The sequence below is a fragment of the Salvelinus fontinalis genome, chromosome 3 (genome assembly GCF_029448725.1).
Source record: "Salvelinus fontinalis isolate EN_2023a chromosome 3, ASM2944872v1, whole genome shotgun sequence".
Classification (NCBI taxonomy): Eukaryota; Metazoa; Chordata; class Actinopteri; order Salmoniformes; family Salmonidae; genus Salvelinus; species Salvelinus fontinalis.
In genome coordinates, this window is record NC_074667.1 from 55,813,208 (window position 1) to 55,827,541 (window position 14,334).

The 14,334-nt window shown below is 47.4% G+C and overlaps 1 protein-coding gene across 11 annotated transcripts in view; it reads right to left on the reverse strand.

Annotated features, from left to right (window-relative positions):
• Positions 1 to 14,334, reverse strand: part of LOC129851140 (band 4.1-like protein 1) — a 163,761-nt gene that overhangs the window by 42,320 nt on the left and 107,107 nt on the right. For all 11 annotated transcript variants that reach the window (XM_055917456.1, XM_055917460.1, XM_055917465.1 and 8 more), the window contains exons 5-9: positions 11,163 to 11,205; positions 10,333 to 10,408; positions 9,720 to 9,938; positions 1,227 to 1,314; positions 536 to 688 (exon numbers count right to left, since the gene is read on the reverse strand). In XM_055917456.1, the coding sequence (XP_055773431.1) occupies positions 536 to 688; positions 1,227 to 1,314; positions 9,720 to 9,938; positions 10,333 to 10,408; positions 11,163 to 11,205 (579 nt within the window). The remainder of the gene's footprint in view (positions 1 to 535; positions 689 to 1,226; positions 1,315 to 9,719; positions 9,939 to 10,332; positions 10,409 to 11,162; positions 11,206 to 14,334) is intronic.

Here is a 14,334-nt window from a genome sequence, read left to right on the forward strand (position 1 = left end):
GAGAGAGGCAGGCTATATATTCTAAGCCTGTGGAGCAGCAAAATTGTGGGGGGAATACAATTTTTAATTTGCATTTATTTAGCCAGGATAGTCCACTCAGTAATACTTGCCACTGTTCACCAGGGAGTCCTGGGTTCCATATAATCAATAAAACATATACAGCATACCCATTGGCATACATACACAAGCACATCTAAAATCACAGCCAACACATCATACGCGGTAGCATACATACAAATCCAAGCGCACCGTACAACTATGTGTACTGCTCTTTTGAAGGCGGAAATGCTAGCTAGCTGTCATGTAGATAAGTCCAGCTTGTTCCAGAGCAATGGTCCAAATAACATTTTCCAGGAAGTTGATTTAATTCTACGTGGTTAGTTCTCTGGTCACACATCAGCTTCCACACAGTCTTTAGCTGGTCGTATTTCCAGTTATAACAGAAATGGAGTGCATAAATGTGTCAAAGCATCATTTTGTAAGGGGGTTAAACCTCAATTACAGTGCAGCCATTCTCTCATTTGGTTCAGCTTACCTCTCCGGGCCGGATCTTGATGTAGAAGTTGCTCCTCTTGTAGGATATCTTGAGAATCTTTGGCCAGGCGAAGCGGTTGATCCTCAGGCGGTCGCGGTATATCAGGAGGCCGTTGGCACATACACCCAGCATGATGTCAATCCCTTCTGAATCCTGGAGCAGCCAAGAGCCAGCATGGCAGAGTAGAGGATGATGAAAAGAGAGGAAGAAGAGAGGGAAGGAGAGGAAATAAAGTAATATGTTGGTGTATAGGGTAAAATAAATCATCCTGCACAGTCACATAGAAATATACTCACAAAATGTCATATGTAACCAATAAAATCTCATAGTTTCCATTTGAAACTCAAAGTATTATGGATTAACATCTATGTTTTACACATGAATTCCATGTGGTGACAGGCTTAATTCCACATGGTTACAGGGTTAATTACACGTGGTTACAGGGTTAAAACAGAAACAACTCAAAGTATCATCAAGTATTCTCACGGCTTGCTAGAACATTGTGAACTGCGGTGGAGCAGGGTTCTAAGCAGCTCGCTCTGGCTCTGAGCATCATGAATTTGCGCCCAGTGCTGGGCAATAGTTTTTTCTTGTGAGTCCCGAGAAAGGCCTATATCAACGTTCTCAGGGCCTTTTCAAAAGTCCGAAATCGAAGTCAATATCTAGTGATCAGGCTGATGTAACAGCATACCTTGGCATGATGGAGGTCCACCCCATACATGGATAGCTTCTTAGCATTTTCTAGGAAGTTGATTTCTGCGTCAGCTGGCGTCATACCCCTGAAACAAAAATACATCAACTCACACAGGAGAACACATTTCATATTTTAGAGTGGTAGGCCTGATATATCCATTCCCATGTCTCTTCCTCCACCTTTGGCCAAGAGCCAAGCGCTGTTGCCATGCCTGGACAGGGAGGGAAGAGACCCTGAGACTGGGGAAGTGTTGATAGTGTTGGCAAGGCCTCCATGTAGACAGCCATGACAGATGCCAGGGCAATGTGGTGGCATTTGGCAACATATGTATGGTGTGTTGTTGGACACTGTCTGAGTAGAGCTGTATCAACAGGCTCCAATGTTTCCATATGGATGAGAGATGAGATGAAACCCGTGGAGTAGCGGGGACTATTATGCAGGTATATTCTCTATACCCACTCAGTGGTCATTGCGTATACTCACTTCTTAATCCCCACTGATGCGCATCAAAGTAGTATAGTGGAGGTATACGCTGTATCAATGATGTACTGTAGAACAATAGAGAAATCATGCACAAAGTAACCTACACAAATGCAAAGCACATGAAATATATTCATGCGAGTCACACGCAAAGCCTAGTAGTTTCAGCGGAATACCATCTGTCAGGCAGCAAGAGTGTGCAGCTCTCAACTGGTAGGCACATGGAGCAGCTCACAGAAGAACGACATCGGTAGTTGGTAATGGAGGAAAGGAAAGACGTTTTAACTTATGATATGTACCAGTAAATGCTAACTAAGGCAACATTGGGTATGCAAACCAGGCTCTGAAAAAGTTTGGTCCGAATCTTGTGTGGCGGAGTCTAGGAATATGGCTTTGCTGTTCTGTTCAGGGACTTTACAAGACTACTATGAGCCAGGAGACGTCACGGCCAGTTCTAAAAAAGTCCTGGGGAGAGGTGGCATGAGGGAGTGCACAGGCAAGTGTGTTGCAAAAGGAGGAGAAAGTAAGAGAATGATAACGAGTAGAGAGACGCTGAATTCAGAAAGTAACTTAAGTTGGAGTATCGTTGTTCTGGAAAAGGATTGTTCCATACCGTTGAATGACTGTCATTTCGCCTTCGGATTAACGTTGGCTACACATGCCTCTCCCTAATGTCAATATGCCTTGTCTACTGCTGTTTAGGTTAGTTATTATTGTTTTATTTCACTGTAGAGCCCCCAGCCCCACCATAAATGCCTTAGATAGATATTTTGTCCCACCCCCCACACATGCGGAGACCTCACCTGGCTTAAATGGTGCCTCCAGAGACGCAACCGCTCTCATCGTCACTCAATGCCTAGGTTTACCTCCACTGTACTCACATCCTACCATACCCTTGTATGTACATTATGCCCTGAATCTATTCTATCACACACAGAAATCTGCTCCTTTTATTCTCTGTTCCCAAATCACTAGACGACCAGTTCTTATAGCCTTTAGCCGTACCCTTATCCTGCTCCTCCTCTGTTCCTCTGGTGATGTAGTGGTTAATATCCCCCAGCACCACACCTATTCCCCAGGCACTCTCACTTGTTGACTTCTGTAACCGTAAAAGCCTTGGTTTCATGCATGTTAACATCAGAAGCCTCCTCCCTAAGTGTGTTTTATTCACTGCTTTAGCACACTCCGCCAACCCTGATGACCTATCTGTGTCTGAATCCTGGCTTAGGAAGGCCACCAAAATCCATCCCCAACTACAACATTTTCCGACAAGATTGGCAGTTCTAAGGGGGCGGAGATACAATCTACTGCAGAGACAGCCTGCAGAGTTCTGTCTTACTATCCAGGTCTGTTGTCAAACTATTCGAGCTTCCACCTTTCCAAAAATAAGTCTCTCACCGTTGCCGCTTGTTATAGACACCCTCAGCCCCCAGCTGTGCCCAAATGTGAATTGATTAGCCCCCATCTGTCTTCAGAATTCGTACTGTTAGGTGACCTAAACTGGGATATGCTTAACACCCCGGCCATCCTACAATCTAAGCTAGATGCCCTCAATCTCACACAAATTACCAAGAAACCTACCGGGTACAATCCTAAATCCGTAACCATGGGCACCCTCATAGATATCATCCTGACCAACTTGCCCTCTAAATACACCTCTGCTATCTTCAACCAGGATCTCAGTGATCACTGTCTCATTGCCTGCATCCGTAATGGGTCCACGGTCAAATGACCACGCCTCATCACTGTCAAACGCACCCTAAAACACTTCAGCGAGCAGGCCTTTCTAATCAACCTGGCCCGGGTTTCCTGGAAGGATATTGACCTCATCCTGTCAGTAGAGGATGCCTGGTTGCTCTTTACAAGTGTTTTTCTCACCATCTTAAATAAGCATGCCCTGTTCAAAAAATGCAGAACTAAGAACAGATATAGCCCTTGGTTCACTCCAGACCTGACTGCCCTTGACCAGCACAAAAACATCCTGTGGCGTATTGCATTTGCATCGAATAGCCCCTGCGATATGCAACTGTTCAGGGAAGTCAGGAACCAATATACACAGTCAGTTAGGAATGCTAAGGCTACCTTATTCAAACAGAAATTTGCATCCTGAGGCACTAATTCCAAAATGTTATGTGACACTGTAAAGTCCATGGAGAATAAGAGCACCTCCTCCCAGCTGCCCACTGCACTGAGGCTAGGAAACACTGTCACCACCGATAAATCCACGATAATCGATCATTTCAATAAGCATTTTTTACAGCTGGCCATGCTTTCCACCTGGCTACCCTTACCCAGGCCAACAGCTCTGCACCCCCCGCAGAAACTTGCCCAAGCACCCCCTGCTTCACCTTCACCCAAATCCAGACAGCTGATGTTCTGAAAGAGCTGCAAAATCTGGATCCCTACAAATCAGCTGGGCTAGACTATCTGGACCCTCTCGTTCTAAAATTATCCACCGAAATTGTTGCAACCCCTATTACTAGCCTGTTCAAACTCTCTTTCGTTTCATCTGAGATCCCCAAAGATTGGAAAGCTACCGCAGTCAACCCCCTCTTCAAAGGGGGAGACACTCTAGACCCAAACTGTTATAGACCTATAGCCATCCTGCCCTGCCTTTCTAAAATCTTTGAAAGCCACGTTAACAAACAGAACACCGACCATGTCGAATTCCACCGTACATTATCCACTATGCAATCTGGTTTCCGAGCTGGTCATGGGTGCACCTCAGCCACGCTCAAGGTCCTAAACGGTATCATAACCGCCATCGATAAAAGACAGTACTGTGCAGCCGTCTTCATCGACCTGGCCAAGGCTTTCAACTCTGTAAATCACTGCATTCTTATCGGCAGACTCAATAGCCTTGGTTTCTCAAATGACTGCCTTGCCTGGTTCACCAACTCCTTCTCAGGTAGAGTTCAGTGTGTCAAATCAGAGGGCCTGTTGTCCGGACCTCTGGCAGTCTCTATTAGGGTGCCACAGGGTTCAATTCTCGGGCCAACTCTTTTCTCTGTATATATCAATGATGTCGCTCTTGCTGCTGGTGGTTATCTGATCCACCTCTACGCAGACGACACCATTCTGTATACATCTGGCCCTTCTTTGAACACTGTGTTAACAAACCTCCAAACAAGCTTCACTGCCATACAACTCTCCTTCCATGGCCTCCAACTGCTTTTAAATGCTAGTAAAACTAAATGCATGCTCTTCAACTGATTGCTGCCCTGCACCTGCCCGCCCGACTAGCATCACTACTAGGCACTACAGAGGGTAGTACGTACGGCCCAGTACATCACTGGGGCTAAGCTGCCTGCCATCCAGGACCTCTACACCAGGCGGTGTCAGAGGAAGGCCCTAAAAATTGTCAAAGACCCCAGCCACCCCAGTCATAGACTGTTCTCTCTACTACCGCATGGCAAGCGGTACCGGAGTGCCAAGTCTAGGACAAAAAGGCTTCTCAACATGTTTTACCCCCAAGCCATAAGACTCCTGAACAGGTAATCAAATGGCTACCCGCACTACTGCATTGTGTGCCCCCCCCCCCAACCCCTCTTTTTACGCTGCTGCTACTTTCTGTTTATCATATATGCATAGTAACTTTAACTATACATTCACGGAGATACTACCTCAACTGGGCCGACCAACCAGTGCTCCCGCACAGTGGCTAACCGGGCTATCTGCATTGTATCCCACCCACCCCTTTTTTACACTACTGCTACTCTCTGTTCATCTTATATGCATAGTCACTTTAACCATATCTACATGTACATTATACCTCAATCAGCCTGACTAACCGGTGTCTGTATGTAGCCTCGCTACTGTATATAGCCTGTCTTTTTACTGTTGTTTTATTTCTTTACTTACCTATTGTTCACCTAATACCTTTTTTGCACTATTGGTTAGAGCCTTTAAGTAAGCATTTCACTGTAAGGTCAAACCTGTTGTATTCAGCGCACGTGACAAATAAACTTTGATTTGATTTGTTAATATGAACATTTATGCCTAATTAGCCATTCAAAGGAGAATATTACCGTGACAACGTTTGCAGACTACTTCTATTGTTTTAGTCCCTGCCAGCCCTTATACAGACTCCATGAACACAGTAACAGGTGTCATTCTTTATTTTTGTTTGTTGAGAGACGCAGCTCTGGTTGTAATAGAGACGCAGCTCTGGTTGTTACTCAACCTCCCAAGGTTGATCTGAGAAAAACCCTACAAAAACAGCTATTTTCTGCCTGTTACACTTAGTTAAATCTTTGCGATGTGCAATTCAGTCAACATGCTCTGTTTGAATGAATATTTCTAAAGGCTTTCACAAAAGAACTTCCCAATTAAATGCTGACTGCAAAGAATGTCTCCTGGCAGAATGATATCGTGATGATTTGTATCAATGGGAGGGCACTTGTTTTTCAAACTCTGCCATCGCATGTACTCTGTAGGCCAACATTGTTGTACAGTTGGCCTACAGGAACAACGCTAGCCAAACTGTCTCTTGATAGGTGCACAACTGAATTTAAGGGCAACTACACCCTCCCCCTGTAACGGTTTCTCTCCTCCTCTTCATCTGAAGAGAAGGAGTAGGGATCAGACCAAAATGCAGCGTGTTGTGAAGACATGATGAATATTTATTAAAGCAAAGACGAACACGAAAAAACACTTGGAAAATTACAAAACGACGTAGACAGACCTGAACATGTGAACTTACAATAAAACACGAAGAACGCACGAACAGGAACAGACTAACCAAACGAACAAACGAAAACGAAACAGTCCCGTGTGGTGCCACAGACACAGGAACAATCACCCACAAACAAACAGTGTGAACAACCTACCTTAAATATGGTTCTCAATCAAAGGAAACGTAAAACACCTGTCCCTGATTGAGAACCATATCAGGCCAATAGACAATGAACCTAAACATAGAAACACATAACATAGAATGCCCACCCCAACTCACGCCCTGACCAACTAAACACAAAAAAAACATGGAAAACAGGTCAGGAACGTGACAGAACCCCCCCCCCCCCCTCAGGGTGCAAACTCCGGGCGCACCACCTAAAGTCTAGGGGATGGTCTGGGTGGTCATCTGTCCACGGTGGCGGCTCCGGCTCCGGACGCGGTCCCCACCCCACCATAGTCAAACCCCGCTTCCGTAGCCTCCTCCAAGTGGCCACCCTCCAAATTAACCCCACCGGATTAAGGGGCAGCACCGGACTAAGGGGCAGCACCGGACTGAGGAGCAGCACCGGACTGAGGAGCAGCACCGGACTGAGGAGCAGCACCGGACTGAGGGGCAACACCGGACTGAGGGGCAACACCGGACTGAGGGGCAACACCGGACTGAGGGGCAACACCGGACTGAGGGGCAACACCGGACTGAGGGGCAACACCGGACTGAGGGGCAACACCGGACTGAGGGGCAACACCGGACTGGCTGGCTCTGGCGGATCCTGGCTGGCTGGCGGCTCTGGCGGATCCTGGCTGGCTGGCGGCTCTGGCGGATCCTGGCTGGCTGGCGGCTCTGGCGGATCCTGGCTGGCTGGCGGCTCTGGCGGATCCTGGCTGGCTGGCGGCTCTGGCGGATCCTGGCTGGCTGGCGGCTCTGGCGGATCTTGGCTGGCTGGCGGCTCTGGCGGATCCTGGCTGGCTGGCGGCTCTGGCGGATCCTGGCTGGCTGGCGGCTCTGGCGGATCCTGGCTGGCTGGCGGCTCTGGCGGATCCTGGCTGGCTGGCGGCTCTGGCGGATCCTGGCTTGCTGGCGGCTCTGGCTGCTCCTGTCTGGCGGAAGGCTCTGGCTGCTCCTGTCTGGCGGAAGGCTCTGGCTGCTCCTGTCTGGCGGAAGGCTCTAGCGACTCCTGTCTGGCGGGCGGCTCTAGCGGCTCCTGTCTGGCGGGCGGCTCTAGCGGCTCCTGTCTGGCGGGCGGCTCTAGCGGCTCCTGTCTGGCGGGCGGCTCTAGCGGCTCCTGTCTGGCGGGCGGCTCTAGCGGCTCCTGTCTGGCAGACGGCTCTGAAGGCTCAGGACAGACGGGCGGCGTTGAAGGCTCAGTACAGACGGGCGGGTTTGAAGGCTCAGTACAGACGGGCAGTTCAGGCGGCGCTTGGCAGACGGACAGTTCAGACGGCGTTGTGCAGACGGGCAGTTCAGGCGCCGCTGGGCAGACGGCAGACTCTGGCCGGCTGAGGCGCACTGTAGGCCTGGTGCGTGGTGCCGGAACTGGAGGTACCGGGCTAAGGACACGCACCTTCAGGCTAGTGCGGGGAGCAGCAACAGGACGCACAGGACTTTGGAGGCGCACAGGAGGCTTGGTGCATGGTACCGGAACTGGAGGTACAGGGCTGGAGACAGGCACCACAGGGCTAGTGCGTGGAGGAGGAACAGGGCTCTGGAGACGCACAGGAAGCTTGGTGCGTGGTGCCGGAACTGGTGGTACCGGACTGAAGACACGCACCATAGGGCTAGTGCGTGGAGGAGGAACAGGGCTCTGGAGATGCACAGGAAGCCTGGTGCATGGTGTAAGCACTGGTGGTACTGGGCTGGGGCGGGGAGGTGGCGCCGGATATACCGGACCATGCAGGCGTACTGGCTCCCTTGAGCACTGAGCCTGCCCAACCTTACCTGGTTGTATGCTCCCCGTAGCCCGACCAGTGCGGGGAGGTGGTATAACCCGCACTGGGCTATGTAGGCGATCCGGGGACACCATGCGTAAGGCTGGTGCCATGTATGCCGGCCCGAGGAGACGCACTGGTGGCCAGATGCGTTGGGCCGGCTTCATGACATCCGGCTCAATACTCAATCTAGCCCTGCCAGTGCGGGGAGGTGGAATAACCCGCACCGGGCTAAGCACACGTACAGGAGAGTTGGCGCAGGTCTCCTACCTGACTTCGCCACACTCCCTTGTAGCCCCCCCTCCCCAATACATTTTTGGGCTTGACTCACAGGCTTCCGTGCTAGCCGCGTACCTTCATAACGCCGGTTCCTCTCTCCGGTTGCCTCTGCTCTCCTAATTGCCTCCAGCTGTTCCCATGGGAGGTGATCTTTTCCAGCCAGGATCTCCTCCCATGTGTAGCAACCCTTGCCGTCCAAAACATCCTCCCATGTCCATTCCTCCTTCGTGCGCTGTGGCTTTCTCCCACGCCGCTTGGTCCTTGGTTGGTAGGTAATTCTGTAACGATTTCTCTCCTCCTCTTCATCTGAAGAGGAGGAGTAGGGATCAGACCAAAATGCAGCGTGTTGTGAAGACATGATGAATATTTATTAAAGCAAAGATGAACACGAAAAAACACTTGGAAAATTACAAAACAACAAAACGACGTAGACAGACCTGAACATGTGAACTTACAATAAAACACGAAGAACGCACGAACAGGAACAGACTAACCAAACGAACGAACGAAAACGAAACAGTCCCGTGTGGTGCCACAGACACAGGAACAATCACCCACAAACAAACAGTGTGAACAACCTACCTTAATATGGTTCTCAATCAGAGGAAACGTAAAACACCTGTCCCTGATTGAGAACCATATCAGGCCAATAGACAATGAACCTAAACATAGAAACACATAACATAGAATGCGCATCCCAACTCACGCCCTGACCAACTAAACGCATACAAAAACAAGGAAAACAGGTCAGGAACGTGACACCCCCACAAAAATTTCCAAACATCAAAAAAAAAATCCTGATATTGTTTAAGAGCATTGTTGTGGACGAAGGACATCACATTTTTGTATTTAATTAGAATTTTTTTTACCTGAAAAAACAAGAGGAAAACATATAATTTTGAAACAAGGCGCTCTCCTTTGCCAGGCGGGCCGTTTGATCTGAGTATACCCATTTCTCCAGGCACCACTACACCACTGGATGTAACCAAAATGGATTTACTACAAACATGCAACTGAAATAAACCTAACTGGGCCAAGAGCATTTATTCTGATCATGTGATCATAGTCAAGGCCCTATCATTTTTCTGGTGGTCAGAAGATACTCTTGACCATGACCATAACTCCTACCTGTAGTTACGATGGAGCTCCATGACCCTCTCCTCCAGCTCTCGCGTCTGATTGGGTGCGAAGCGGAAGTCGCTCACGTAGTCGGGACCGTGGTCATCGGTGTCATAGTCTCCCAGCTCGGCCTGCACGGCGTAGGAACCCAGCAGGGCGTGGGTCACGAAGGAGCAGGGTAGACGGCCTGACAACATGTCATCTCTCAGCTGAAGACACAGGTAGTACCTGTCATAAAAGAGGGGGAGAGAGGGGGGGGCAAGACAGGGGGAGAGGAACCAGTTCAAATAAGGTCTCACCAAAGGCAAGCTCCAATGAGAATGTTGAGGTGTTAATCCATTACAGCCAGTGGAACTTCAAATGTAGCTAAACCTCTAAATAGAGTATGTTTTTGAATCCTTTGCAGTGAAATATGCCCTGTAAATGATTTCAAATCGTAAAAAGTATTTCTGCACAAACGTTTGTTGTTTGACAGAGATAGTTCAATGTGAGAACTGATAATTATGAGAGACTTTGCGTGCTGCCAGTTTATATGTATGTACAGTATGTGTGTGTGTATATAAAAACAGTATGTGAGAATGCTATGGGGGCCTCTTCACACTTCCCTGCAGTACAACAGTACCTGGTGATGTCCTCTGTCAACTGGGAGGGGTCTGGAGGGTAGAACTTGACAGAGAAGGCAAAGTGCCAGGGAGCAGCTGAGGAGCGACACAGGAGATGTGATGAGTTTACTCCCCATGTGGACTGGACATGTATCACAGAGGTGTGAGTGACACACATGCAATAATAACAGTAGTAATAATAACAACAATAATAATAATAATAATAGTAAAAATTAGGAGGTTGCTTATATTTGTCTTATTTCACACATGTACAAGTGTGTATTAAAACACATGTGGGAATTGGAAATGTGCGTATCCCAACACCCCCTGAGACACCCTCGGACAGTGGGGTCATATGTATGACATAGTCATAAAATCCCCATAACATGTGTCACAATAAAGATCTATTTGTGTCAACAGGCTCCAGCAACAGCATAGTAATACACTTATGTTAAACAAACTCATTATATTATCTTGCATAATGGGACTAAAGCTTATCATTCTACTGCATAAGTATTTAGCAGATTCCATATACAAACAGTATATAATTAAGCAATAAGGCCAGGAGAGGTGTGGTATATGGTCATTATTCCACGGCTAAGGGCTGTTCTTAGGTATGACGCAACAGGTGCCTGGATGCAGCCCTTAGCCATGATATAATGGCCATATACCACAAACCCCGAAGTGCCTTATAGCTATTATAAATTGTTTACCAACATAATTAGACCAGTAAATAGCATCATTTTGTCATTCCCACTGTATATGGTCTGATATACCACGGCTTTCAGCCAATCAGCATTCAGGACTCGAACCCTGATGTGTGTGCTGCGTGTGGGCCGAGGATACTCACTGCGCATCTGCTTCTTGATCTCCTTGGAGGGGTCCAACCAATTCTGAAAGACATATAGGAGAGACAGAAAGAATTCCCAGGGGTCTGTGAGAGACGTGGCTAATATACACCCTGTTGCCACACACTCATTCACCCTGCAGCTCTAATTGCAGATGGTGATTCTAGTGAAAGCATTTGCATATGGTTCAATAGAAGGAGGAGGAGAGGGATGCAGGAGGAACCCTCCCCCATTGAGACTTTCAGCATGCGGATATGAGAGTGGCAGGCCCAGCATCTGTTTGCCCACTGTGACAGTAAATGACCACCGGCCAGTTAATATCCTATCAGCTTGTATCACACCAGATCTGTACAATGACATCATTCAGCATGAGGCTCTGTTTCTGACAGATACTCCTCCTGCTGCCTTGTGTTAATAAAACGTCCTCCTTCAACGCACACCCTCGTGTCCCTTGTGAAATCTCTCAGATCATTCCCTGCCCTTTGACAATGTGTATTGTTAATGTAGTTGAACAGGAAGAGTGAATACGCCTATTGCATGGTTAATAACGCAGGCTGCCATATGCCGAACCACAAACAGTGAGCTTCCCAGCATCCCGAGCCTGAGTGTCACATCCCAGCTGCTGAGTAAGGCTGAAAGCTTTTTGGGCAGTCACTATCCCTTCTGCCAGAGTGAAATCAGGAGTGGAAAAGGTTGAAACAGCACAGCAGTCTCCAACATCTTCTTTGGAAAACCACAAGTGTTCCTGCCAACTTCAGAACACACAACCTGAAAAATAGACACACCTGCAAAAATACACACTAATAATAAACTGAGATCCAATCACAAACTCTCTCTCTCTCACACACACACACACACACACACACCCCGGGTGAGGTCCATTTACATTTGAGTAATTTAGCAGATGCTCTTCTCCAGAGCGAATTACAGTGCATTCATCTTAAGATAGCTAGGTGAGAAAACCACATATCTTAGTCGTAGTAAGTACAGTCGTGGCCAAACGTTTTGAGACAAATATTAATCACAAATATTAATTTTCACAAAGTCTGCTGCATCAGTGTCTTTAGATATTTTTGTCAGGTGTTACTATGGAATACTGAAGTATAATTACAAGCATTTCATAAGTTTCAAAGGCTTTATTGACAATTACATGCAGTTGATGCAAAGAGTCAATATTTGCTGTGTTGATCTTTCTTTTTCAAGACCTCTGCAATCCACCCTGGCATGCTGTCAATTAACGTCTGGGCCACATCCTGACTGATGGCAGCCCATTCTTGCATAATCAATGCTTGGAGTTTGTCAGAATTTGTGGGGTTTTTGTTTGTCTACCCGCCTCTTGAGGATTAACCACAAGTTCTCAATGCAATTAAGTTCTGGGTAGTTTCCTGGCCATTGACACAAAATATCAATGTTTTGTTCCCCGAGCCACTTAGTTATCACTTTTGCCTTATGGCAAGGTGCTCCATCATGCTGGAAAAGGCATTGTTCGTCACCAAACTGTTCCTGGATGGTTGGGAGAAGTTGCTCTCAGAGGATGTGTTGGTACCATTCTTATTCATGGCTGTGTTCTTAGGCAAAATTGTGAGTGAGCCCACTCCCTTGGCTGACAAGCAACCCCACACATGAATGGTCTCAGAATGCTTTACTGTTGGCATGACACAGGACTGATGGTAGCGCTCACCTCGTCTTCTCCGGATAAGCTTTTTTCCGGATGCCCCAAACAATTGGAAAAGGGATTCATCAGAGAAAATGACTTTACCCCAGTCCTCAGCAGTCCAATCCCTGTACCTTTCGCAGAATATCAGTCTGTCCCTGATGTTTTTCTTGGAGAGAAGTGGCTTCTCTGCTGCACTTTTTGACACCAGGCCATCCTCCAAAAGTCTTTGCCTCACTGTGCGTACAGATGCACTCACACCTGCCTGCTGCCATTCCTGAGCAAGCTCTGTACTGGTGGTGCCCCGATCCCGCAGCTGAATCAACTTTAGGAGACGGTCCTGGCGATTGCTGGACTTTCTTGGGCAACCTGAAGCCTTCTTCACAACAATTGAAGCGCTCTCCTTTTTTATTTATTTATTTATTTCACCTTTATTTAACCAGGTAGGCAAATTGAGAACACGTTCTCATTTACAATTGCGACCTGGCCAAGATAAAGCAAAGCAGTTCGACACATACAACAACACATAGTTACACATGGAGTAAAACAAACATACAGTCAATAATACAGTGAAAATAAGTCTATATACAATATGAGCAAGTGAGGTGAGATAAGGGAGGTGAGGGCAAACAAAATATATATATAAATAAATAAAAAAATATATAAAAAGGCCATGGTGGCGAAGTAAATACAATATAGCAAGTAAAAAAAATAACACTGGAATGGTTGGTTTGCAGTGGAAGAAGGTGCAAAGTAGAGATAGAAATAATGGGGTGCAAAGGAGCAAAATAAATAAATACAGTAGGTAAAGAGGTAGTTGTTTGGGCTAAATTATAGATGGGCTATGTACAGGTGCAGTAATCTATGAGCTGCTCTGACAGCTGGTGCTTAAAGCTAGTGAGGGAGATAAGTGTTTCCAGTTTCAGAGATTTTTGTAGTTCGTTCCAGTCATTGGCAGCAGAGAACTGGAAGGAGAGGCGGCCAAGGGAAGAATTGGTTTTGGGGGTGACCAGAGAGATATACCTGCTGGAGCGCGTGCTACGGGTGGGCGTTGCTATGGTGACCAGCGAGCTGAGATAAGGGGGGACTTTACCTAGCAGGGTCTTGTAGATGACCTGGAGCCAGTGGGTTTGGCGACGAGTGTGAAGCGAGGGCCAGCCAACGAGAGCGTACAGGTCGCAGTGGTGGGTAGTATATGGGGCTTTGGTGACAAAACGGATGGCACTGTGATAGACTGCATCCAATTTATTGAGTAGGGTTTTGGAGGCTATTTTGTAAATGACATCACCGAAGTCGAGGATTGGTAGGATGGTCAGTTTTACAAGGGTATGTTTGGCAGCATGAGTGAAGGATGCTTTGTTGCGGAATAGGAAGCCGATTCTAGATTTAACTTTGGATTGGAGATGCTTGATGTGAGTCTGGAAGGAGAGTTTACAGTCTAACCAGACACCTAGGTATTTGTAGTTGTCCACATATTCTAAGTCAGAGCCGTCCAGAGTAGTGATGCTGGACAGGCGGGC